The 26169-nt window shown below is 46.9% G+C and overlaps 1 protein-coding gene across 2 annotated transcripts; it reads right to left on the bottom strand.

The window, feature by feature from the left end:
• Window positions 1–1709: 1709 nt before the first annotated feature.
• LOC122364649 (beta-1,3-galactosyltransferase 1-like) lies at window positions 1710–16675 on the bottom strand. 2 transcript variants are annotated; one of them, XR_006253606.1, is made up of 7 exons: window positions 16566–16669; window positions 15293–15441; window positions 14762–14863; window positions 13864–13972; window positions 10081–11188; window positions 7195–7273; window positions 1710–1980 (listed from the first exon to the last, which is right to left on the bottom strand). XR_006253606.1 is itself a non-coding variant. In XM_043335256.1 (5 exons), the coding sequence occupies exons 1-5, from the start codon at window positions 16633–16635 to the stop codon at window positions 10227–10229; spliced, it is 1392 nt and encodes a 463-aa protein (XP_043191191.1). In that variant the 5' UTR covers window positions 16636–16675; the 3' UTR covers window positions 10022–10226. The 2 variants fall into 2 exon arrangements, 1 of the variants encoding a protein (XP_043191191.1); XM_043335256.1 differs by lacking the exons at window positions 1710–1980; window positions 7195–7273 and having other exon boundaries at window positions 10022–11188; window positions 16566–16675.
• Window positions 16676–26169: the final 9494 nt, after the last annotated feature.

Raw genomic sequence — 26169 nt, 5'->3', positions numbered from 1 at the left:
ATGTACGTGCGTGAAGATAGCGACGGATTCAGCGTCGGATTCGGAATTCGCTGATAACACCTAATCAGGTCATGTAGGACACGCTGATTCCAAAAATGGACATAAAATACATTTTTAAGGTGTTTTTTTATTTTTTACCCATTTTCATTTTCTTTTTTTACCCATTTGACCCATTTTCAGGGTCAAATTTGAGGTCAAAGGACGGGGTACCCAATAACGTCCCGATTTATGGGCGCAAGAGGACCAAAAGTGGTCATGCATGATAGCTCGTCACCGTGGGCAGCCTCCGTGACCATGACCTTGACCTTGACCTTTGACCTTTAAGGTCAAATTTGAGGTCAAAGGACGGGGTACCGGATAACATCCCGAAATCTGGGCTCAAGAGGACCAACAGTAATCATACCTGATAGCTCGTCACCGTAGGCAGCCTCCGTGACCGTGACCTTGACCTTGACCTTTGACATTCAAGGTCAAATTTGAGTTCAAACGACGGGGTACCGGATAACGTCTCGAATTTATGGAAGGAGCGGGATAAAAACGGTCCCAAACGACGGCCAGCCTCGTTGGCTAGCCTCCGCTACTCTGACCTTGGCTCTAGCCCTTGACCTTCAGGGTCAAACACCAGGTCAAAGATAGGCACCATTTCCCAAAGAAAGAGTAGGGCGAAATGTAAAGAAGTTGATCTGCCACGTCTCAAGCAACCATGCCAGTGGATACTTGGCCGCCAGGGCTACATTTTATTTTGCTTGACCTTGACCCTAATGTTTGACCTTAGAGGTCAAACTCTAGGTCAAAGGACGGGGTACCGGATAACATCTCGAATTGTGGGCGCAAGAGGACCAAAATGGGTCAAACATGATAGCTCGTAACCGTGGGCAGCCTCCGTGACCATGACCTTGACCTTGACCTTTGACCTTCAAGGTCAAATTTGAGGTCAAAGGACGGGGTACCGGATAACATCCCGAATTATGGGCTCAAGAGGACCAAAAGTGGTCATACCTGATAGCTCGTCACCGTGGGCTGCCTCCGTGACCATGACCTTGACCTTGACCTTTGACCTTCAAGGTCAAATTTGAGGTCAATGGACGAGGTATCGGATAACATCCCGAATTATGGGCTCCAGAGGACCAAAAGTGGCCATATATAATAGCTCGTCACCGTGAGCAGCTCCGTGATCATCACCTTGCCCTTGACCTTTGACCTTTGATCCGTGGTGCGTGCATGTGGCCACTGGCCGACGACTTCCCAGGGCCGCCCGCCCTCATGACGCAGTTAGTGTTTCCTCTCGTTCGTTCTTTGTCCCTTCTTCGGATTCTCTGTTTGGCTGTTGTTGGCCGTACCTACGCAGCTAATTTTACTCGTGCTGTGTGGTTGGACAAGGAGCCGCACTCGGACAATATATTGGGTGCGACGACGAGTTGGGAAATTGGGTAAGAAAGGAACTGGGACGTTGTATGGGGATGGTGGGTGGTGACGCTTTCTTCTCACACAAATGCCGAGCCGACCACCGGCGGTCGCCGCAAACTGAGGTCTCGCGCCCCTCCGTCCTCATGTGTCCCCTCCTGATCGTTTCGTGCCTACTCTTCCCCTCCCCGCGTCCCCTCCCACCCGGCTTCACTGCCGCCGCCGCGCGTCCTTACTATTCCCTTCCAAGGCCCACTAATCTTTATTAGGTGTGCCATAATGACGATTAGAAACACTGTAACGTCTTGGTTTTCGCAGATCTTTGTTCATCATCATTACACATGAGAAATATACTGCACGAGACGAGGAACGTTCGACACGGAGAAGCTCCAAATGTCATCTCTGCCCTCCCCGAAACGTACCTCCCGCACTTACGAACACGCTATAGCGACTGAGTGTAGGAGTGTAGGAGGTGGTGACAAAGGAAATCCAGCGCTACCTTTTTTCCAAATAAAATATTTGCGTATGCACCTGGGGAGAGTTCAGAGGATAACTGCCTGTCCGATATTACCTACTATACGTCACGTCACTATTACTATACTATTACCTACTATACGTCACATGGATACGTCACGTGCCTCTGCAGTGTGAAGTCGGAATTTTTGCTGCTCCTGACTTATACCTCAATAATTATGGTTTTTTTAAATATTATCTTCACCAAAACATGAAAATATTATTTCTTAAGTGATCAAAAGTTAATGGCCGCAAGATAATTGAATATCATCTCTTATTTTTCCGGTGAGTCGTTGACTAAAGATCTTTCTGGATGTGACCTACTTTCTCTGCTTTCTCTGCCATCCATTGATCATGTCTCTAATTGTGAATGAGCTATTATGCTACATGCTCGCAAAGATTGATAGTGTGCCCAGGGACATTCTGACCAGATTGGTGAATGAAAACTTTTCTGACAGTGAAGTTGATGTAGCCAAGAATCTGTTGCGTGAACATGTCGACGATTCTGTTAAGGCTGGACCGAAGCGCGGTCAACACAAGAAGAAACACGACTTGGAAGATATCATCAAGATGCTCATTCTTTGCGATCGTAGCATGCTACCAAGCTTTGTAGCTCTTGACATCTCTAAGCTTCCACCCATCTCCGTCGATTGCATTGATGTGAGCTCAATCATGCGCAAGCAGCAGCTGCAGGAAATTGAAATATGTCATCTGAAGGACATGATGCAAGACATTCTGTCTGTTACTGCTGAGACATCGAGACGTCTGGAAACAGGTCTGTTGGTTCATCGTGGAAGCTTCTCCTTGTCCGCTTCCTGCCAGACGGATGAGCCGAATTCTGATTCCACTTCTGGACCTGACTCTTCTAAAACATCTCCTCTGCTGAGTTCTTCTGCCAACGAAGTCGCGAATTCTGAGCCCAGCTATTCGGCGGTTGTCCGTGGAGCCACGCCCACTTCTGATCAGGACTGGTCCATCGCCAACAGAAAGAAAAGAGGGAAGGCTCCTGCTCCTAAGAGGCCAGCTGCAGCCCCTGCGAATGAGAGTACCTCATCTACCTCTACTTCTGCGGATCATCAGAAGGTGAGACCGACGACCACCAAGACCGTGATTGGGTCTGGGAAAGTTGGTCCCATCAAAGCTGTTGCTGCAGTGAAACGTCTGTCAATGTTCATGTCTCGACTTCCGCCTGGCACTGGGGAGGAGGCTGTCAGGTCGTATGTGAAAGAGCAAACAGGTGCTGAGGACGTCACTGCGACCAAACTTCAGACTAAGTATGACTCCTATGAATCGTATCGTCTGGATATCGTGAACCCATCTAGTCCTGATATACTTGACCCCCAGCTCTGGGCTCAGGGCTTGGTGGTAAGACGCTTCTTTGTAAAGCAACAGTCAGCACAACGGTCTCACTCTGATACCGCTCAAGGGGACTCATCAGGTTTAGCGCAACGGCCAGTGGGTGGGGCAGCTGGATCGACACCTAGACTGGATGAGCGCAAGTGATGTGCCTTTGGTCTCTCGTTAGCATTTCTTTTCTGATGATTCGTGTAAGCTCATATAACTGTAAATCGTCTAAGCGTAATGTTGGCGGTATTTCCCAGCTGTGTCAAAATAGTGATATTGTATTCCTTCAGGAACACTGGTTATTCCCTTTTGAACTTCCTTCACTGAATCACATTCACAAAGATTTCATGTCATATGGAACGTTATCTATTGACCCATCTAAGAATATCCTAGTAGGACGGCCTTTTGGCGGTGTAGCAGTGCTTTGGAAAAATACCTTGGCTCCCTTTGTTAAACCAATTTCATTTGGCGATGATCGAATTGTGGGTTTGGAAGGATGCTTCGGGGACACGAGAATCCTCTTTCTTGGTGTTTATCTGCCATATGACAACAAGCGTAATTTCGACGATTATGTATTTTATTTGGCAAAACTGAAGTCCATCGTAGATGACTATGAATCTCCCAATGTTTGTATTTTGGGGGACTTTAATGCTGATGTTATCAAAGGGACGGAATTTGGTATTGAGCTTCAGTCCTTTTGCAGCAGCGCCAACTTTAAATTGGCCGATATTTCTGAGCTGGATTCTAGCTCTATCACGCATGTTAATGACGGCAGTGGCTCCGAGTCTTGGTTGGACCACATTGTGTGTACGGGTTCAGTTTACCCTTTAGTATGTGACATAAGTATTGATTTTTCTATTGCTAGCTCAGATCATTTTCCACTGTGCTTGGGGATTAAACTGCCTAACTTAAATGTCCCTCTTGGATCATCGAGATCTACTGATAATGAAATCAGGTGGGTAGTTGACTGGTCCATGTTGGATGAGCTTCGTATAAATGAGTATGCTGAAGCGGCTAGCAATTCGCTTTCTAACGTAGACGTACCTTTTGATGCTCTGAATTGTGACTCCTCTTCTTGTACAGTGCATACTGATGCCATAACTGCTTACTATGATGAGATTATTCATAGTCTCAAGCATGCATCTCAATTACATATTGCCTCCAAGAAACGTGATCATTTCCACAGAGCTGTCCCAGGTTGGACTGAGCATGTGAATGAGAAGCATGTGCTCTATGGAGATGTGTATTCTCTCTGGGCAATGGTTGGGAAGCCTCGCGATGGTTATATATACTCACAGTTGCGACTAGCCAGATCCCAGTTCAAATATGCTCTTCGTTTCTGCTTAAAAAATGAAAAAGCACTTAGAGCCAAGGTGTTGGCAGACAAATTTGCTAATAACCCATGTAACTTGAAGCAGTTTTGGAAGGAAGTTCAAAAGCTCAACAGTAGCCCACCAGTTGCGCAGACTGTGGCAGGTGTAAATGGTGATGTAGACATTGCTGCGATGTGGAAGAATCACTTTTCTGATGTTCTGAACAGTGTTCGTGCTGATGATGCCAAGGAGGATGTTTTGGAACGGCTGCGTGCTGACAATCCAGCAATAGATCCTTTTACGGTGCAAGAAGTGCTGGGAGCTATTAATGAGTTAGGTGCTGGTCGCTCACCTGGCTGTGATGAGCTGTATGCTGAGCACTTTAGAACTGCTGGAATCTCATGTGCCACTCACCTCTCGCTCTGTTTTTCCATGATGATGAGGCACAATTGCTTGCCTCAATCTTTGACCAATGTCGTTCTGTGCCCTATTGTGAAAGATAAAACAGGTGACATAACTGACAAAGACAACTATAGACCGATTGCCTTAGCTACAGTGTGTTCTAAAATCCTAGAAAAAATGATTCTGAAGCGGTGCAGGCTTGGTTTGGTTACGAGTGACCATCAGAGGCCTCTTGCACCAAAATACCTAGCTAGGTAGAATCGGCAAAATACCTACCTAGTAAAACTACCTACGACGGTAACTTCTCTTGCACCATCCTACCTACCTACCTGGGTAAATTTGACAGCTCGCGTTTTTAGGATTTGTTTTGATTGGCTGTTTGGCGACGAATTATTTGTGGGCGCAAACAAATAGTAACTAAAGAAAACAATTAAATGGATATTGTTTTTATTAATATACATTTTGGTATAATGAAATCATTTTTCATTTACGTAAATACCGATAGAAGTTATTTTGACATTAAACTACTTGAACAAATAAGCTTCGTTTCCATGGCAACGAGTGAGTCTTCAACCTGGCTGTTCTGCTACGGAGGTTTATCGCCTTGGTACGGAGAAGCACCTCTGTGAAGCCATGGAGCATTAGGTCAATTATATTATTATTCACTCATAAAACATTGATTTATCTTTGTCTAAACATTTTGTAATGCCTAATTTACATAAAAGTACCCGTGGATTATCATGTATTGTGCCTATTGTTACTAATTGAATCATTTTACCTAAGGTTTTGCTAGTTATTTTGGAAGCCCGCGTTTACCGTCAAACCGTCAAAAATTCCTCCGCGAGTACTTCTTTCCGGCCTTCGGTGCAAGAGGAGAACAGCCGGTCGGATTTTAACAATTGGTAAGTTCTTAGCCGCTCGGTAGAATTTCTAGGTAAATTTTCACGGTAGCGTTTTTTGGTAGGTAGTTTGGTGCAAGAGAATCTAGGTAAAATCTGAATTTACCTAGGTAGGTAGTTTGGTGCAAGAGGCCTCAGTTCGGTTTTAAGGATGGACACTCCACTGATATGGCTGTTTTTGCTTTCAAAGAAATTGTTGATCATTATCTTCGAAACAGTAGTCCTGTTTTTGTTTGTTTTCTTGATGCTCGAAAGGCTTTTGACCGGGTTAACCATTGGACCTTGTTTGATAAACTCTTGCGTCGAGGTGTTGATGCCACTATTGTACAACTATTGGCTTCGTGGTATGGTTCGCAAACATTCCGTGTGATGTGGGGCACCTGTTTGTCGGAAGGCTTTCATGTGTCCAATGGCGTCAGGCAAGGTGGTATCTTATCCCCATATCTTTTCAACGTGTACATTGATGAGCTGTCTAAAAAATTAGACAGTAGTGGTGCTGGTTGTCATTATTTGGGCAGTGTTAATCACCTTTGTTATGCAGATGACATGGTACTGCTATCGCCAACGCCTCAAGGACTGCAAAAATTGCTTGACATTTGTGCTAGATATGCCGATGCACATGATATTGTTTTCAATGTTAAAAAGACGGTATGCATGGCTATTCTGCCCAATTTGTTTAAAAATATGTCTTTACCAGATATAGTCTTGAATGGTACTGTGCTTACTTATGTGAATAGGTATAAATATCTTGGCTTTGAAGTGAGCAATGTTCCAACAAAATCTGATGATCTGGAGGTGCAGCACCAGTATCGCCTTCTGTGTTGTCGAGCCAATTCGCTGATCAGAAAGTTCTCTCTCTGTACATATCAAGTGAAGAAGTATTTGTATTCCATGTATTGCTCGAATGTTTCTGGTGTTCATCTATGGCATTCGCATCGTGCTGCTGTTCTGCGTAAATTCATAGTTTGTTTCAATAACGCCGCTAGAATGTTCTTTGGTTATGACCGCTTTAGTAGTGCCTCATCTATGTATGTGAATGAGCGCATTGATAACTTCTGGGCTATGTACCGGAAAGCTGTTTTCGGCTTCATGTCTCGTATCGGACAATCTCGCAATGGCATCATCGCATCCCTATTTCATGGGGATCTTCGCTTTTTGTCGTCAATTCGACAGACCTGGTCCACTGCACTGTTTGCATATAGCTGATTGTATATAGCATATAGCCGATCACTGATCAGTGATCTTTTACTTACATGTACCTTTTTTATTGGACCTCGAGTCTGCAAATATAGAAATCTCTCTCTCTCTCTCTCTCTACTGGCCGATATTACCCAACTTTCCCCTACACATTACAGTTACACAAGGAACAACACTGTTTATGAATAGTGAATACGAGTAGGGGAGAGCGGGGTCATTTGGCCGCCCGGGTCACTTTGGCCGCCCCATGTCTACGCGTTTTGACGGTCCCGAGCGATTATTTTTGAATATGGCACCATCCGCCGTCATAAAAACTACTTTGGAAAGAAACTAAGGAAACTCGGCGACGCCCAGTTTTTTGTAAAGCCAACGATATTTGAATTTTGCCTAAAAAACGTAACTTTTCCTTCTTTACGAAAAGTTGCATGGTGTCCCTTATTTGGGTGACATCAAAATTTTAACTCTATTGGTAGAACAATCTGGTGATTCAGGGAGCTATCTGACCCTTTTGCAAGTTTAAGTAACAATTTTTGCTTGCCTGCGGACCCCTTTTCCTAAAAATGTCATATTGGGGTAAATTGGCCGCCCCATACGGGGCGAATTGGCCGCCCAGCGACTCAGTTGTTTTTTTGCCTAGTCTGCGAGAGACGTGCTGCGCTTAAGTTCTGCCGCTGAGGGTGGTAATGCGGCGCAGTCTAAATGCAAGGGACGACCTAACCAAGGTGTCCGCTGATTGGCTTTCGGCACCCGGCGGCAGATGGCGAACCCGGGACGTCACATCGACCTCTACCAGGTGGCGCCGATTTTTCGTCGTGCCTAAGACGCCACCTTCACGCGGAAGAACATCCTTAAGGGATTCGAAGCGGCCGGGATATCCCCGCTATTCCGGGATATCTTCGACGACGAAGACTGCGCCGACGGCGGTCTTCGCACCGGTCGGCAGCGACGGCAGATCAGCACGCCGCGGCCCCGGCCGTGCTCCAGCCGCCAGCCCCGGGGCCGGCCGTGCTCCAGCTGCCTGCCGCGGCCGTGCTCCAGCCGCCTGCTGTTGCCGTGTCTTAGTTGCTTGTCGGAAGCCCACAGTCCATCCGACCACTTCCGCAGCTGCACATCAACGTTCGAAAAGCCGGTCGGAAGAAAGGGCGTTCTAAAATCATGACTAACAGCCCGGAGCGGACGGCTTTGGAGGACGAGCAACAAGAGCAACAAGCACGTATGGCGAGGAGCAAAAAGCGGGGTCCACAAGCTGGACCGTCGAACCATCGAACGTCGAGAGCTGGACCGTCGAAGAAACAGGGGCGCAAAGGTGAAAAACTGTGAAGCGCAGTGATGACTGGATATGGGTCCATGTCGTCGGGACCGTATTTTACCCCGGCAGTTGCTGGGGTATTTCGCCACCCACCGTTTGCTGGGGGGGGGGGGCGTTAAACGCCCCCAGCCGATAACTCGAGAACTAATAGGCGCAGCGAAACGCACGAGGCGGCAAACGAAAGAACGCGACGAGACGCTTCAGATGAGTACTTTAAAGTTGAATTTTGAGGTCACAGGTCGGGTCAAGGTCAGGTCAAACACCTGAAATCGGGCTTTCAGTAGCATGGACTTCAGGACTTCGCAATGGGCGCCTCTCGTCATAAACTCTGTCAAAACGGTGCACAATCCATCATATAAGGCCTACAAGAGTGTCAGCTCCATGTAGGGGTCAGTCAAGCATAGGTCAGGGTCAAGGTCAGGTCAACCGGGTAGGCACATATTCCCGAAAATCAAAACTGATATTCGCAGCCTGTGACACATGTTTTATGGGTAATTTGGGGCGTAGAACACGATGGTGACATTCATTTTATCATATGTGTACGTGTTTGACTCAAAAAGTGCAATTTAAGAATTGCATGTATCATGGTCGTGAAGTAGTCACGAGAAATTGCCAAGATTCAGTTCAAGATTTTGGAAAATGCGGAACGATAATCAATAATCGAAGATAGCCATTTGATTGTTCATGGTATTGGCAGTCTAATGGCGTTTACGGCATGTCTGTATGTATATTCTGTGATTTTATATGATTTTTTGAACATATGCCGTTTTTGGTCGAAAACTCAGAAATCATGACGTCACTAAAACCTCGATATCTCAAAAATTTTCAGACCGATTTTTTTGAAACTTTGTCACAATAAACTACAATCAATTCCCTACAGGTACCCAAAATTTGGCGCGCCTGCGGCGCGCCGTTTTTATACTATGGCCCGGCGAAAAAAGTGGGGGCGTTTAACGCCCCCCCCCCCAGCAACTCGCGGGTTACAGTGGATGTGATCTGAGGTACTGGGTCGAAGACGGGGCCTGCTAGAATCGTTTTTATTTCGTGTTTACGACAGAGTTTGAAATAAACAAACAACTCGTGCACAAAGGACTTTTTTGCAGTGCGATTGTCGTCTATAGCAATCTACGATTTGGCAGCCATTACAGTTGGCTGTTGTTATCACTGGGCAGTGCTCAACTCATGAGTCGTAAGCTCGTAAATCAAATGTGGCTCCTCACTTGCACTGATTCAAATGAATCGAGTGTAAGCCTAGTCCTTTGAAAAATTAAGGATTTCAGGCGAATCAAAGATGAGTCACGATGCTCATCATTTGTGTCAGCATTGGGGCATCTGAATCGTCACATCAGTCATGCGTCGAGTCAATCCAGAATTCATGAGTTAAGCACAATCTGGGGCGTCAATATTTCAGGTTGCCTCAGCTCTGTAATGGGTATATCTCTGAATCACATGCCCGGCCAAATGACCCCACTCCCCCGGCCAAATGACCCCGGTACCGGGGTCATTTGGCCGCCGTGCAGTCTTTGAAAGAACGGTTAATTACTACCGAAACGAGGTGTCCCGGCATGATGCAAGTAACAGGCCGGAACAACAATTGAACGCCCCACACCCCTCCATGGAGAAATCGACCAAACGCGCACTGGTTTTCTCAAAATATCGTTTTTACAAAAAGGCGGCCAAATCGCCCCGCTCTCCCCTATGTGAGGACGATACACCAGACTAATCCTCGTTCGCTCGGTTCTACGCTAAGATGTCCTCACAACAGGGTTGAAAAACACTCGGCAGCCTTGGAAGTGACCGCCCCAGCTCGAGACCAAATGTTCAAATGAATAGATTAGTTTCCCTTCAACCGTTCTTAGGTGCTGTGAAAAGGGTGAGCACGCAGTGTTTGAGGCTTTCCTGCGCCTTCAGTTTGGTGCATGGCTTCCAGTGTTTTGGTTCGTATGTGTACGGACATTTTACAGTTTTGTCCACGACGCGGTTCCACAGCGCTGACATCTCCTTGGCGGGCACCTGGTGGGCGCCAACCAGCATGCGGTACAGACACGTGTCCGTCAGCGGCACCGGGTAGGTGAAAAACTCCGGCGCTCGCACGCGCCGCACGGCCGCCATCTTGGCGCCGATGCCGGTGACGGTGACGTCCTCGATGAAGAAGTAGGGCCTCTCCAGTACGCGCTGCCGCAGCTCGCGCACGCTGTCCCCCGTGACGAGATACAGTGGACCACTCGTGTACCGCGGGTACTTGGTCTTCTCCCATATCTTAGGGCTCACATAGTATCTAGATTCTTTGTCACGGTTCGGCATTGGATTGTAAATGACATTTCCAAAAATGGTACGTCGCGCATCACGATGCTCGTCAATGAACGATTCCAGGTTTCTGATGTTCAGGAATACGTCGTCATCGACCTTGAGCACGAACTTCGCCGCACCGCAGTGCACGTCGAACCATTCCAGGCTGGCTACCGTCTTGAGAGTGAGGTTGTTGTAGTGATCGACGAAGTTGGCCTGGATGATGTCGCCGTAGAGCGACTGCTCGTACTCGACGCCCTTCTGGAGGGCCGGGTCGTCGGTGCGAGCCACCACGAAGCCCATGACGATGTCGTCCCGGAAGTTGGCCGGCCGCGCCCACGTGTGGCGGATGACGCTGCGCTGGTTGGAGTTTTGCAGCGCACTCTGCACCAGGATGACCAGCTTCACGTTCTGGCCGCCATCCGGACACAGCGCGCTGTTCTCCAGGTGGAAGCCCGGCTCGCCATAGTCCCTGACTAGCGGCACGTGCTCTGTCCGCCGGTTGGACCCGTCCGGATCTGCCGGTACGTAGCGGCAATCAACGGAGTGGCTGAACGGGCACGCGGTCAACACATAGGGGCATAATACATACACACCAACTAACAGACCAGTACCTGTAGTAAAAATGGTTTGCTTATTTAAATTTATTTAAACTAGAGGTACAGTTTTTGACGCGATAACTGTGTGTTTTGATTTAATGTGCTTTACAGATGCATTCGTTTAACCCGCGCACCGACGGGGGTCTGCGCCAACTTCGCACCGACGGGGGGGGGGGCGGATGACCGCCCCCCCCCCCCTGAGATCTCGAGAACGAAGCAAGATAGCGACAAGCGGTAAACGGCATCGGATACGCACGGCCAAGATCTACAATTTTTACTAAGGTCATTTTCAGGTCAGGTCAAAGATGACGTCACAGGGGTCGAAAAAGTCAAAATGGCGGCGCTAGATATGGAGAGTTTTTCTCGAAAACTTTCGAATTAGTCAAGATAGGAACAGACTAGGGGCATCATCGTGATCCTCTCGTCAATCCGCATCGAATGATATATATGTTGACCTCGAAAGGTCAAGGTCAAAGGTTGACCTCAGGTCACGTGACCTCGAGGTCATCATGTATATCATTCGATGCGTCTTGACGAGCTGAACACAATGAGACCATCCACGCGTCTGTATCTTGTTCCTGTACGGAGTTATTGGCCAAAAACCTTTGGTGACCTTTGATAACGTCACATGACCTCACAGCTGCCCAACAGCAAAACAGACCTCAAGGTAGTGAAGGTTGATCGTATATGAAGTCATGTATGGTATATGGGGCCATTCCGACCCGTTTTAGTGGTAAAAACAGGGAGTTGATTTTTCCCCATTGACTTATAATGGGGAGGTCGCGAAATTGACCTGACCTTAGGTCACCGATATCAAAATTCCGAGATATACAAATTGTAGCTACTAATGACCTAATAATATCCTGCGACTTTCAAAGGCCTCCGACATCTACTGTAGCTCTGGCACGGTGACAAAGTTGCAAAAAAGTGACTTGAGGTTGGGTCATTCAAAGTGACCTGGTGACCTGACCTTGAAAGGTAGGAGGTTCAAAATTGCACACCATGTGTAAAATTGATGAGGTTATAGTCATACCAAATTTCGCGGCGCAGCGCCGCGGTTTTCCCGCTATTCGCGAAAAACCTCAGTGGGGGCGGATATCCGCCCCCCCCGTCGGTGCGCGGGTTAACCCTCGCATGTGTGCGGCGTTTGCCAGCTTCTAATGTGTAGGGGGGGTCGGTTGGACCCCCCCCTTGCCGTTTGGCCCCTGATCGAGCTAGAGCTTCTCGGAAAAAACGAGCGTGTTGCCCGTGACGAGAGGAAGCCGATGATACCCAATTTTAAGGTCCTAGGTCATTGGGTGACCTTCCAGGTCAGGTCAATGACCCAAAGTCGGGAAAATCGGGACCTGTTAGAAAGTCGTGAAGTGTGGCTGCTAAGGGGTTTTTCGGGGTGCTGATCACGAATATCGTGTTAGTTTTGATCACAGATGATGTCTTTAAGCATTTAGACCAGGTTGGGTCAGGTCAGGTCAGGTCAACCAGTAGGCATCGTGACGGGTATTCGTAGTACGTGTCAACCGCCTCTGACACCTTCGTAACATGTTACGAAGGCACCAAAACTACTTCGTAAATGTTCAAATGGTTGCTAAATTCGAATTCAGCTCCAAAAACTAGCCTAGAAACATGTACAGCTCGAAAAAGTGAACCGAGGTCACCCGAGGTCACCAAAGGTCAATGACCTGACCTGACCTTCAGGTGACCTTGACACCCACCCTAATGCATGGAAGCAACATCAAATCACATGTTTGAACGTTTGAAACCACGAAAAGCTTGCAAACGCGCGGCTAAGGCGAGCCGACATACGCAGAATCGCGATTCCGGCCAAACATGGTCTCGGAAAAGAGGTCACAACTCACAGGTCAAAGGTCATTTGGGTCAGGGTCATGAAATTTTCAGGGTAGGTGTAAAATTGATCAATGTGAGGGTACTGAAAGTTTCGTCGCGATCGGCCGCTTTTTACGCGAGTTATTCGCGAAAAACCATGGGGGGGGTCCATCCGACCCCCCCCCCCTACACATGCGAGGGTTAAATTTATTTAAATGGTTTCCTTAAAAATGGTTATCTTAAAAAAATGGTTCTCGTTTGAATGTGGATCGACCATGATTGCAAAGTAAATGCATAGTACATACAGTAGGCGCCATCAAGTACCACGTTTTACCGCACTTTTCCGCATAGATACATAGGGACTTGTCTGCATAGAACGGCTTAATGATGGGAAATTTTCAGACTGATGAAGCAGGATTTAAAGCTAGGACCCTAACTGGTTAATTTTTCTTCCTTACCCAGAGTCAATCTACTGTAAGATAATTAGATGTGAGTCATTCTGGTTCGAAAAAAAATGTTGCTTAGTACCTATACCGCAATAGAAGGTGTGAACTGTGAAATAAAGAGAAAGAGAGAGAGAGAGAGAGAGAGAGAGAGAGAGAGAGAGAGAGAGAGAGAGAGAGAGGGGAGGGAGGGAGAGCAAACCATCTCAGATATCTTCCGTAGAATCTGAGTAGAAATCGTTAAATAATAGGTACTGAATATTTGTTTGCATTTTATGCTGTTCAGTTAGTTGCCTACGCCTTTGTTGGTAGCTTTTAGGTACTAACCTGATATCTTGAGCCGAACTTGCAGCCGGTCCCATGGATGGGCCGACACTTGGCACTCGTATATTCCTGAATCTTCCACTGAGACGTTGGTTATTTTCAAATTCCATGTCTGAAACCAATGCACTGGTTAGATCAGTTGCCGAAAACGAAACAGTGGATCTCGGAGCAAACTGCAGATTAGGATCCATGGTCCCACCGGATCCGGCGTGAAAAAAAAATTACCCTGGATCTAAGATCTCTCAGGATCTGACGATAAACCAAGAACATGGATCTATGATCTGAGTGGATCCCGCCATGCAGAGTATTTGGAAACAGGTTTCCAAATGTTTCAAAGTCATTAAGTGCCACAAAACTATGGAGTATGACGTGCAATCACATAAAATCACTAAAACAGAACGTTTGTGAGTTGCAACAAGTGATTTTTTGGGGATTTCTGTGTTGACAAAAAATGAAGATCTACATATGATTTCAATGGATCTCAAGCAAGAAAATAGACTCCGAGCTATGATACCTATCTTCCGATAAATCAAAGTGCTATGGATCTTTCGATAAATCAAAGAGCTGGCTCTATGATCCTATCGGATCCGAGTTCAGGATCCGTGGGATCAGATCCCAGATCCATTTTCTCGGATTCATGCACATGTCTGGAAGATATGCATAAGGCGATAACCGTCTTCACTCCCTTCCCGCTCTGCAACTTGCATGGGGCTGATAGGATCCGAATGGCGGCTGCAAGTGGCTTGTGCCTAAAGCCCAACACTGAACTGAACAGTAACTATAGAAGGTAGTACATTTATGCAGTGCGATTCATTATATTGAAAACGTCATTTCCATTTCAGTTGGCATTATGTACAGTGAAAAGGTGTTATGCCCCGCAAAGGAAGACCTGTCGACCTACATTGGTTAAGGTGTTGAGCCTGGCAGAGAGCCGGTCATCCTGTGTGAACGTCCAGTCCTGGACGGTCAGAAGGCGACGGGTCGCCTTGAACAGCCAGGACACCTACGGGACAGACGGCGGAGGGCAGGGTTTGTCACGGGGCTTTGAGAGCAGACAACGGGAGCCGAGTCGGTCATCGGGTGACAGACTCGGTCCTCTCGGCTCTCAGGGCCAACATGGCGACGGCGACACAGTGACACACCCGTGATAATTGCACGGGTAATCACTAATCAGCCTACCATCGGCTCTTGAAATATGAGAACAGTATGGGAACACGAACGGCGCGCTGATACGCTGTTTCGAAGAAGCGTACCTATTCAAGGGAAAGATATCGATGGCGGCTGAACCGGTGAGGTGTTTACAACACAAGAAAATAAACCGGTGAATTGTCAACATTTGAGCCCTGAAAACCAAAACTGCCCACCAAATCAGAGGAGTTGGCAGTCGCGGTCGTGTGTTGCAAATAAAGGTATAAACTAGGCTCGATCTCACCTTATAGTCGGAGGGCTTCTGGAGCTGGCAGGGCAGCAGGACCGTCTCGCCGGGCGAGGCCACCACCTGGGTGTTGTTCTTGGAGAGGAAGTGCGTGTTGGCGCTCGGCGCCGACTCGCACACGTCGAACACTGGCTGGCATTTCTCCTCTGAAAGTGGGTCCAGCGTCAGCGACCGATCCGGTAGTTACCCTCCATGTTGTATGTACAGCCCACCGCTAAAGTAATGTGTGGTTTTACCAATCTCAACGGATGGCTTTGACTGGCGATTTTTTAATGCGGAGTGATCGAAAAGAAAATGTCAATAGATAAAGTTACAGCTGCAAGGGTGACGATACATCTAAGCTACATTCAAAGTTTCATTGTAGTCTCGCTAGTCGTTCCTAAGCTTCAGAAGCAGAACATACCTCTGACTGAAATCGCGCATTACTTCTGCTGTGGACTGTACATACTCAGACTGCGCGATCGAGAGTGAGGAACTCTTCTATCAGCCTCCTGCTGGATGAGGGCCTGCGCGGGATAGGAGGCCAGCTGATTGGGCTAAAAGCCAAAATTATTTGACCGATGATTCATGTAAGACGTAAGGTCCAACGTTTTATGTTGACCTCTGATACACGTAATACCTATACCTAACTTATCACTGACCACCATTTGCCAAGACCATTTGCAACCTGTGCTCTTCTTGCTGGGTGGCTGTTATAATTCATAATACGTGGACGTAGCTCGTGCAGCGATGATAAAATGCGTTTCATGTCAGCTGTGCTCTGCGCGGCGACAAGTACCTATCACCAATCACCAATGCCTCATAGACTGTGTGGTCCGGTCCGAGTGCTGACTGCTGACCCCTTTCTCCGGGCTGAGGAGCTCCTGACGTTTTAAAATCTCCCGTTCTCTGCTCATAAGAAGTACCTACGCACTTTTACGCTTTATTGTAAACCAAGAACGCTGAAGCCCAATTGATGACTTTCACCTTGATTCACATTGACTTTCACCCTATTGTCTTTTCTTTAATAAAGATAGCTGGACCGTCAGGGACTCAAGATAGCTGGACTCTTAATCAAATAAAATAGAAAAACTGTAGAAGTTTAATAACGAAAAAGGATTGCGTGAGACGCTGTCTCCACCCGGGCACCGGGGTCCGAGTGGGGTCAATGTGCCGAGGCCGTGACACGTCACTCACGATCACTACAAGGCAAACCACTGACCCCCAACCGGGGTCAGTAGTCAGTATAGGGTCAGGGTGCGCCCGGTCGGTGGGGGCGGTGACACGTCACCTGCGAGCGCAGCGTCGAGCAGCAGCAGCAGTAGCAGCGGCAGCGGCAGCGGCGGCCGCCGGCGGAGCATCGCGGCGGTCCGGCAGCGCAGTCACGGCGGCACTGCGCCCGGCCGGCGCGGCGGCGGGCGGCGAGCGGCCAACGGTCCCGGCCGGCCGGCCTAACGGTGCGCGCCGCCGGCGACCCGGTGCGCGCCGCCGCCCGCCGCCCGGCCCGCTGCTGACACGTGGCCGCACTACGGCGGTGTCCGGACAAATTGCCGAAAGGCGATTTGGCGAATGTCATTTTGCCGATGTGTTTTTTGCCGACGTGTCAAGAAGTCGAAATGCTAAAAGCCGAAATGTCATTTGCCGACATGCCTTTTTGCCGAAATGCCAATTTGCCGAAATGCTTAGGGGAGAGTGGTGCAGGAGGCCCCCCCTTAAGCTCAGTTGCTATTTCTAGACAACTGATAATATTTAAGAGCTAACGTGTGCATGCGCTGTGAGCATGCATCATTTTCCCATACATATTTGCATTCAAAATGAATCTAGGGGGTACACAAACCGTAAACTTTAACATTTTGGAAAAAGTTACAAAAGGGCCTCTTACACTATGGGTATGGTAAGACGCCCCCCCCCCCCTCGGGCGTTTTACAAGTCAAGTCGACTTGTAAAAGACGCTTTGCGAGCACAGCTGCAAGGCCTTTTGTTTCGAAAAGCTAAGCAAATACGGTGTTATCGAAACCAATAACACTTCCAAAGCGCTCGAACAATGCGAAAACTAGCACAACCAAACGCTGATGACCAACGAAAATTGTACCTATTACCTCTAAGAAAAGAAACAGAAAAAAAGAAACAAAAACAAACTCCTTGAAAAAAGAATGCCACGCCTGCCGCAGGTGCAGGCGTTTTAGCATCGGGGGCGTTTTTTATCGGGGGGGGGGGGCGTTTTATCATCCTCGAAGGGAGGGCCTCTTATAAAAAAGGCAGTGTTTTAACGTCACAATATTTATGGTTTATGAGACATTTGCAGCGCACCAGAACATGGTCTATTCTGAAGCTAACATGTGACAAATTTCGATGAGATAAGATTGCATTTGATAGCCATTGTTTTTTCAGATATATAAGGGTGATAAAGATGCATATATCTGGCAAGTAAAGAGGCAAAAACAGAAACAGGCTTACCAAAAGTCGCTGCGACGCAACTGATACCTCAGGTTTCGTGAGTTGTTGTTTCAAGAGGGCTTCTGCTTTACAAGAACATTAAAAAATAAATAACATTATTGGTTTGGTAAAAAAAGCGATGGGGCCTCTTACCGACCCTGGGCGTCTTACACGGATCTCCCCTATATGCCGAAATCTAAAGTTGCTGAACTGCGATTTCCCGAAATGTCGATTATAGTTATAAGTCCATTTTTTTCAAAAGGCGCACGGCCCGAAGCATGAGTTTGGAACAAGCACGAAGGCGCGGATCCAGCGGGGGGCGGCGGGGGTGGCCGCTCCCCCCTCCCCCCACCCTCCATCCGAAAAGGCGTCCATAGCCCGCGGCAGAGAGGGCGCCCCGAGCAGGAGAGCGGCGACACAGCAAAGGTTGAGGAGAAATAGGGCACCTCCAGCAGAAGTTGGGCTCACAAAGCAGGAGAGCGACGCCCAATTGCCCATTCCCAGCACATGAGAGTCGCCCCAGCAGCAGATGGGCGCCCCCAGAAGCGCCCACGTTAGAATTAGTTAGAAGCGTTAGTTAGAAGCGCCCATGTTAGACCATGTTAGAATTCCGCCCCCAGAAGAGGCGCGTCTTATTACAAGAATAAAAAGATACCCTCTGTTCAAGAGGGGCGCCCCTGGCAGCGGAAGGGCACCCCCAGCAGAAGAAAGCACCCCTGAAGAGGAGCGACGCCCCAGCAAACGGAGAGAGGCGCCCCCATTCCGAGAAGAAGAGGGGCGCCCTGACAGCAGATGGGCGCCCCAGCAAAAAAGGAGCCCCATAAGAAGAAAATGGGTGCCACTGGCAGAATAGGGGCGCCCCCGGAAGCGGAAGGGGCCCAGCAGAAGAGAAGGGTCTAGCAGCAAAACGGGCAAAAACTGAACCTGAGAAAAGCGAACGTCGACTAATTCTAACATGCGATTTCTTCCCGCTAATTTCCATATGTGCGTTTTGGAACTAGATATTAGAACAGTGGTGATGTCATGCTGTCGAACTTGTATTGCAACGTTACGTAGGTATAATCAGCATGGAAGGAACCGCTTACTCGATTATAACCTCGGCAACAGTGAAAAACAAAGTTTCCCCTAAATTCGTCGACACTGTGTCCCATCGTACTGACAGTAGGTGCTTGCTTGCTGCCACCAGTGACGTCATCGTAGTACGTTCATTTTTAAAGACGAAATTTCCAGGCACCTACCTGGTGTGCACAATTTGAAATCGAATATTTTTCGGTAAGAAATTCTTAGCCAGACGCTGAAGCTGCCAAAACTCACGGGAGAGCTTCGATAATGAACTTGGAGCCTGCGTCTTTTTGAAAAAAAAAAACTATAGTCGATATGTCAATTCGCCTAAATGTCAATTTTTCGAAATGTAAATTTGCCGAAATGTGATTCCCCGAATTGACATTTTCCCGAAATTTCGATAAGTCGAAATGTAAATTTGCCGAAATGTTGATTATCTAGTTAAAATATAAATTTGCCGAAATGTCATCTGCAAACCTAGGTTAGATTAGGCTAGGTGGTATTTATTTTCTTTAGGACCGATCAACAATTTACTCTTGGTGCGATCCCAAAGTAAGAAGCAAATCACATGATATCCTTTGACCTCCTTATTTCATATCTGATAATTATTCATGGCACAAACAAGTTTAAAAGCACCAATACAATATGGAAATAAACATCAAAATTCAAATTGCTCGTCGCGAAGTAGTGCAGTTCCGAAGGCAATGCCCTAGGATAGATTAGGGCAAGATTAGGGCAAGGAGAGGTAACTTCGTAAAATCCTTAACTTCGTGATTCGCAATTTCGAAGAAATCTAAAAATTTGCAGCGCTGTCAACCATCTCATCCTGTGGGGCTAGGGCACTAGGCGGAGTGACTTTTTGACAAGCAGTTGTCCCTCCTTTGGTTTATATGGTATAACTTAAAATGTATTGTATAATGTATTTTTTCGAGGACAATCTTTTCTGGGTTTAGGGGAAGACGGGAACACCGACGCACCGACCCCCTTAATCTTTTAGGGTCTAGACTCTAGTCCAGGGTTGTGCTTGACTCATGAGTCGAGTCAGAAATTTGACTCAACTCTGACTCAAATGAGTCAGATTGAGTCGAGTCGGATAAAATGTTGAGCTGTTGAGTTGAGTCAGAGTTGAGTCGGACAAAAATATTAAGGCGTTGAGTTGAGTCAGAGTTGAGTCAGTAAAATAACTTTTGACATTGAGTTGAGTCAAACATTTAGGAACATGAGTCAGCTGACTCAACTTTCTAGAAACAGGCTTTTCATTCCCTCCCCCCCCGCTTAACAACTTCTCCCTAGCCCTGCTGCCGGATTTTTTTTCACCCCCCCCCCCCCTCAATTTTGATTCAACTCACTTGACTCAACAAAAAATTTGAGTCAAGTTTGAGTCGACTCATATTTTCATTGAGCCGCTTGAGTCATGAGTCGAGTCAAGGGAAAAAATCGGCTCCTTGTTTGAGTCAGAGTTGAGTCAGGGCTTTCTGAAGTTGAATGATGAGTCGAGTCGGCGAATTTTTTTGAGTCGAGCACAACCCTGCTCTAGTCACGTAATTTTTTGGGCCAAATGATCAATCTTTCAGTTTCATTGGATTGTCGCATCAATTTTACACACATCAACCAATTGTTTTCTTGTAGTGTCGTTCATAATTGCATTATTCCACATTTAGTAAATGTCTACATTTTTCGGGGTAACACCGTCCGTTGGGTAACATCGCCCGGGCTCAGCAGGCAACGAAATTAGCAGATTGCTGGACTATTAAGTTGTTCTTCTTATCGTAAGTTTCGAGGCGTTTAGGCTATTTATAAAATACAGTGGAAGCGATTTTATTATATCCCTGGTACCTTTAATTGTTGCGCGAGCCAATCACACTCTAACTCGATGCTTCACTATATTATCGGCAGAGGCCAACACAAGAACAACGGAGCTTACCGCCCGTCACCGCAGACCGTCCGCTTCTCTCGGGCGGGTCGCCGGCCGCCCAGCCAGGGCCAGCCGCTGACCCCGCCCCAGGGCCGCGCGGCAGGGGCGGCGCCGGGCGCGGCCAGTCGGGGAGGCGCCACGGGCGGCGCCAGGCACGCCACAACGGGCAATCACAGCCGCCCTTAACACCCCTACCCCCTCATGGAAACAATCATACATTGAACAAAAACGACACTTACGACACGCTAGTTACATTACAAATATGTACAGTATGTCTCAAAAGAATGTACCGTCGCCACTACGCGGCGCTGGTGTCGCGAGCCGGTAGTTGGCTGAATCCGCACCGAGAGACTCTACGTACTCCCATACGCTCGGTGGGAGCTACGCAGCGGCCGATAGTAGCGTAAGCCCAAGCCTCTGTGGCACGACCCCGAGAAGGAGGGAGGGGAGCGGGCGTTGGAGCGCGTGTAGGGAGGGGTGCCCCGGCAAGCTGGCAGTTGTCGTGGCCAAAGGTCATAGGGTCACACACCAAGCGAACGGACGCTGATATGGGTTCGTGGGGATCGTGAACTTTTGTGTGGTAGGTGGGTCTTGCGATGCACGGGTGATAAGCCAGGTCTAAAGACCTGGCTACACTATGCGTTTTCTGCGTGCGTTTTTGCGAGTTTGCGTGTTTTGCGTAATATCGTTCTAGAAAAAAAGTTATTAGGGGAAGCCGGGGGAAGCCCGGGCGCGGGGGAAGCCCGGCCACCTCGTTTCCGGCTAAATTATTCACAATAAAATGCTCAACTGTTTGTCCTTTCAGCGTGGCAGCTAAGGTAACGCCAGCAAAAAGTTAAGGCTAACAGAAATTGCATATTGTTAAAGTTATAGCGCAAAAATGATATTTTAAGGGTTTTTAGCTAAAAAGTGAGATATGTTGCACTGTTAATGTTATACCATACAGTACTAATATTTATACGAATGTTATGTAAGGCCCGTTTAAGTGTTTGTAGTGAGGGGTGACGAGGCAGGCTGGCTTAAGTATGACATTTTTTCGAATATCGCTGTTCTAAAATAAAAATTAGCACATTGGGGTAACCCCGGGCGAGTGGCCAAGCTTACCCCCAACCGAGAGCAATGCCACTAAACCATTGTTTTCCATGAGATAATAGGTACTGAGCAGGATTGGTTTACACCTAGATCAAAGATAAATTTCGAAAATAAACATGTTATCATAGACAAAACCAGTCATGTCACTTAAGGTCAACTAGGGTCAAACTACGTTTTTGCAGATAACGCGACAGACAATGAAGCTAGAGCTTCAAAAATGGTGTCGTTGTGTTCTTCTTCATCAGCCGAGTCGAATGATATGCAATATGATGCATTAAGGTAAAAAGAAAAATAAATTTTAAGGAATTTTGAAATACACATTTTTTTGTGAATTTTGCATCACGATTTTCATCGACCTGTACTGTATATGTGGTAGACGCTAGCTAAAATACCAGTAGTGAAATAAACTCTAAGATCATGGGTGGAGAACCTGCCCCGGCCACCCCGGCCGTGGCCGGGGCAACTTTCAGCCGACCCCGGCGCGGCCGGGGTAACTTTTTCCACTTTTGTAAATCCTAAAAGCTGTCTTCATACGAAAAAACTGCCATCTATAAAAGCGTCTCTCATTATTCTTATCTACCTTGAAAAGTTCTTGAAAATTTACTTTATTTTCATTTTGGAGCTTTTATGTTTTTAAGTCTTTTCATCGCGGAGCCCGACATGTTTCATCAAACAGAAGTAAATCATATTTAAGGGCCGTTATCGTAAGCAAGACAAGACGAGGGTAATATCAGTGAGATAGAAGGACGAGCTGCTGGGGCTCAAGGCACCCCCAACTTAACCCGCGCCAGGTTGGTGGCCCTGCATCCTTGAGTCGAGAGGTGGGCTTTTCACGCTCCTTCTAACTCGGCTACTGGGCTACGAGGCGAGAAGCGGAATGACGTTTGAAAGAGCGACAAACGTGATCAGAGAAATCTGGTCATGTTTTAGGCAAGCTCAATAATAAAATCACCATATAGATCATCAAAAGCCAAATTTCTCTGATTTTAGTGTTCTCCGACAACTTTTCTCACAGTTCATGAACATAACGGAGCTTAAACACTGCAAACAAAACATTCGATTACTCGTTTAGGGCTCGGTCGCGAATAATATTTCAGGTGCGAGCTCAAATCAATAAGAGGGTCAAAACGGTCAAATTTGACATTTTGTTTTGTGTGGGAAGGTTGCAACTTCCACGGAATAAGCTTTGCAAAGGGCATGCTGGCATTTTTAGCGCGATCATCCAGCAAATTTGACCTGATGACCTGACCTAGCACTAGGTGACATGCGTCCGAAATTTTAAGGCGTGTTGCAAAATTGTTGTTACAATTACGAAATGTTCCGCACCTGCGTGCAGCATGGTTTCCCCTAAAAACGTACAAACGGCAGACATCCATTATTCTATGCCACAGAATAGGGGTTTGCTGATAACCGTTGACAAATATTTGAGCACCATCGTCTTTCTGACTTTCGGTCGCCGGCCGGGGTAACTTTTTCAAACATTCTCCACCCGTGTCTAAGATGTCCAGAGCTAATCAGTACCTTAATATTTCACTTTCCGTTAATGTTTGGAAGACACATAATGGTTTCATCAACTCGTTGTAAAGCGCTGGGGAGGTGGCCGGCGTTACCCCTATGCCGGGCTTACCCCAGAAAAATCAACACTTTTTTAAAACTCGATTTTCTCAACCTTAAACTTATTCCACGAAACCGAATTTTTGGGAAAACACGGCCAATGAACTTAGCTAGCTAACAGGCTATCAACATTTTATACAGCACGTATGGTATGTAATAAAAATGAAAAAGAGCTTACTATGCCGGGCTTCCCCCGGCTTCCCCTACTAATATAACTCCTTTAACCCGCGCCCCACTGGGGGGGGGCTATTTATAGCCCCCCCTCCCGTTTTTCTGCAATAACTTCCAAACCGCTTGACGAATCGACGCCAAACTTTCAGTACCTTCGGCTGCATCAATTTGACACCTTGTGTGAAAATTTGAACTTCGTAGCTACTATAGGTCGGCCGGAAATGACGTCAGAGTGACGTCATGTTCGTCCGATTTCGACGCAAAACATTGAACCACGGCAATCGCTCCCAAGAGCTCAGCTTTTAAGCTAGATCCAATTTCTTTGCATGAAAGAACTCAAAATTGATCGCGCTATTAATCTGCTATCTCGGATTTTCAAAATTTTGAAAATTTCGAAAATTTTATATAATAATATTCAAAATTTATATTTTTATATTTTTTCAAAAAGTTTTTGACTTTTCGAAAAAACCGGAATATATGTGACAGAACGCATGATAATGACTAACTCTAGCAAGTTTTAGCTAAATATCTTCAAAAATAGCCAAGTTATACGCATTATTGCAAAAAATTCACAATTATTATTTTTCCAAATCAATTTTTCAGTACGTATTTGGCATCGTACACCAATATAAATGGCACCATCGTGTTCCTGAGCTCAAACTGCGTCCAATAGACACCTTTTTTGTTGAAAAATTTCAACTTCAAAATTTGACCTTTTTTTACCTGAAAGTGACCTGACCTAAGCTAATTTCGACTCAAAATGACCTTGAATGACACAGACGACATCAAATTCGAAATCTATGGCCTAAATGGACCATAAAACATGTGTCACGTGACCGACGCATGATATAATATTTTCGTGACCTGTGATGACCTGACCCTGACCTGAAAATCAAAGTACAAGTTTGGTACCCTCAAGGTATCTAGAGCATCTGTTCACGAGTGTGGAAACCAAAAATGAGCCTGATCTGACTTGTAAGACGGCGCACAGTGGCCCTTTTTCAGAATTAGCACGCATTAATTCCCACATTACCTGAAAGTGGTGCTAGACATCACCACGTGATCAAGGACGTATTCCCTGCCAATGCAAAGAGAAGAAAAGAAACGAACTGCCCAAGGAGATTCGGCCCAACAGCGACAGACCGCTCGGCCCAAGATTTGGCGCACGTTCGCACGGCTCGCCCGCCGGCCAGGCCGCTCCGAACGCAAGTGTGGCGAGCCCGCCAGCCGACCGCGCTGCACTGACCGCCAGGACGCCCCAGGGCGTCACGTGACTGCATCTACAGCTGTTGCCAGCCACGTTAGTATAATTTCAATTAGCACATCTTATGGCAAAAGTCAAGCCACATTTAAACGCACACCTGGTGACACCAGCTTCGAGCCAGGTCAATGAGCTTAGTCGTATCGAACAGGAGCCACAGCCGCTCGCGGACTGAACTGGCTCACGTTATCCACCGTAGAAGCAAAATGGCGCAAAATGGCGCGTTGCCCTTTGGTGGACATGGTCAGAAGAGATCGGCAATGCGAACGATGTATGATACGACATGTCCTAGAGTGTGCCACTTAACATAAAGCTTCATATGTATGCCGCCATCTCCAGTTAATAATTGTCCTGTTGTTGTGTCCACAATATTCGGTAAAAGTGGTCTATTTAAGCTTATATAATGAAAATAGTGGTTTCTAGGGCTTCTACGTAAACTCAGCTTCACAGCCATGCCACTAATTTTTCATATTTTCGCATCGAAAGTCTTACAAATTGATGTTCATCTCACTCTACTTTTTAGGGTCCGCCGGTGGTGTCCGCGCGCCTCTCGACAAACTTCGACTTTGCGGTCAGTTTTACCAAAGATAATTATTTTTTAGGAGGTAAAAATGGCACAATCGGATAGTTTGGAATGTTTTGCACACGATAAGACTGCTTTTTACTCAAAAGAAGAGAAAAAAATATTTTGAATTTATGCGTGCTAATTCTGAAAAAGGGCCACTGTGCGGCGGCCAGAGCCCAAAATGTGAACAAGCCAAAGTGCTAATAATTTTTACTTTGACCTGACCTGTGACGTCATCGGTGACCTCGAGGTCAATAAAATTAGGTTTCGCTCGACAGTTTTTCCGGGGCTATCAGACGCCGTTTGAATTTTGACGATCGGCCCAGTAGTTTCGGAGTTAGGAGGGGGGGCTATGAATAGCCCCCCCCCCCAGTAGGGCGTGTTATACACAGACCCCAGTGGGGCGCGGGTTAATATTTATATAAGTTAATAAAACGTTTATATTAATTAAAAGATTATATGAAAAACATCAAAAACGTGATGTCGTTTCTTTTTTAGAACGATATTCCGCAAATCACGCAAACTTGCAAAAAACGCACGCAGAAAACGCATAGTGTAGCCAGGCCTTAAAGGTAGTGTGCCAGCTTTCCTGGACCGTATGGAGTTAATGGCCCAGACAAGGAGAACCGGATTTTTAGAACTTATCCATAAGTTCAAAACTCATGGAAACGTCTTAAATTCTTCAAATTTTGAGTACCCCAGTGCGAAATTCGCCCCGACGGGTTGTCGGTCGTACCCCAACCACATTTCACACCACTATGAACAATAAATGCACACAC

The sequence above is a fragment of the Amphibalanus amphitrite genome, unplaced genomic scaffold, assembly GCF_019059575.1.
Source record: "Amphibalanus amphitrite isolate SeventyFive unplaced genomic scaffold, NRLGWU_Aamphi_draft 000689F_arrow, whole genome shotgun sequence".
Taxonomy (NCBI): Eukaryota; Metazoa; Arthropoda; class Thecostraca; order Balanomorpha; family Balanidae; genus Amphibalanus; species Amphibalanus amphitrite.
Note: the sequence above shows the minus strand (reverse complement) of the source record. Positions and strands in the feature narration are given on the sequence as shown.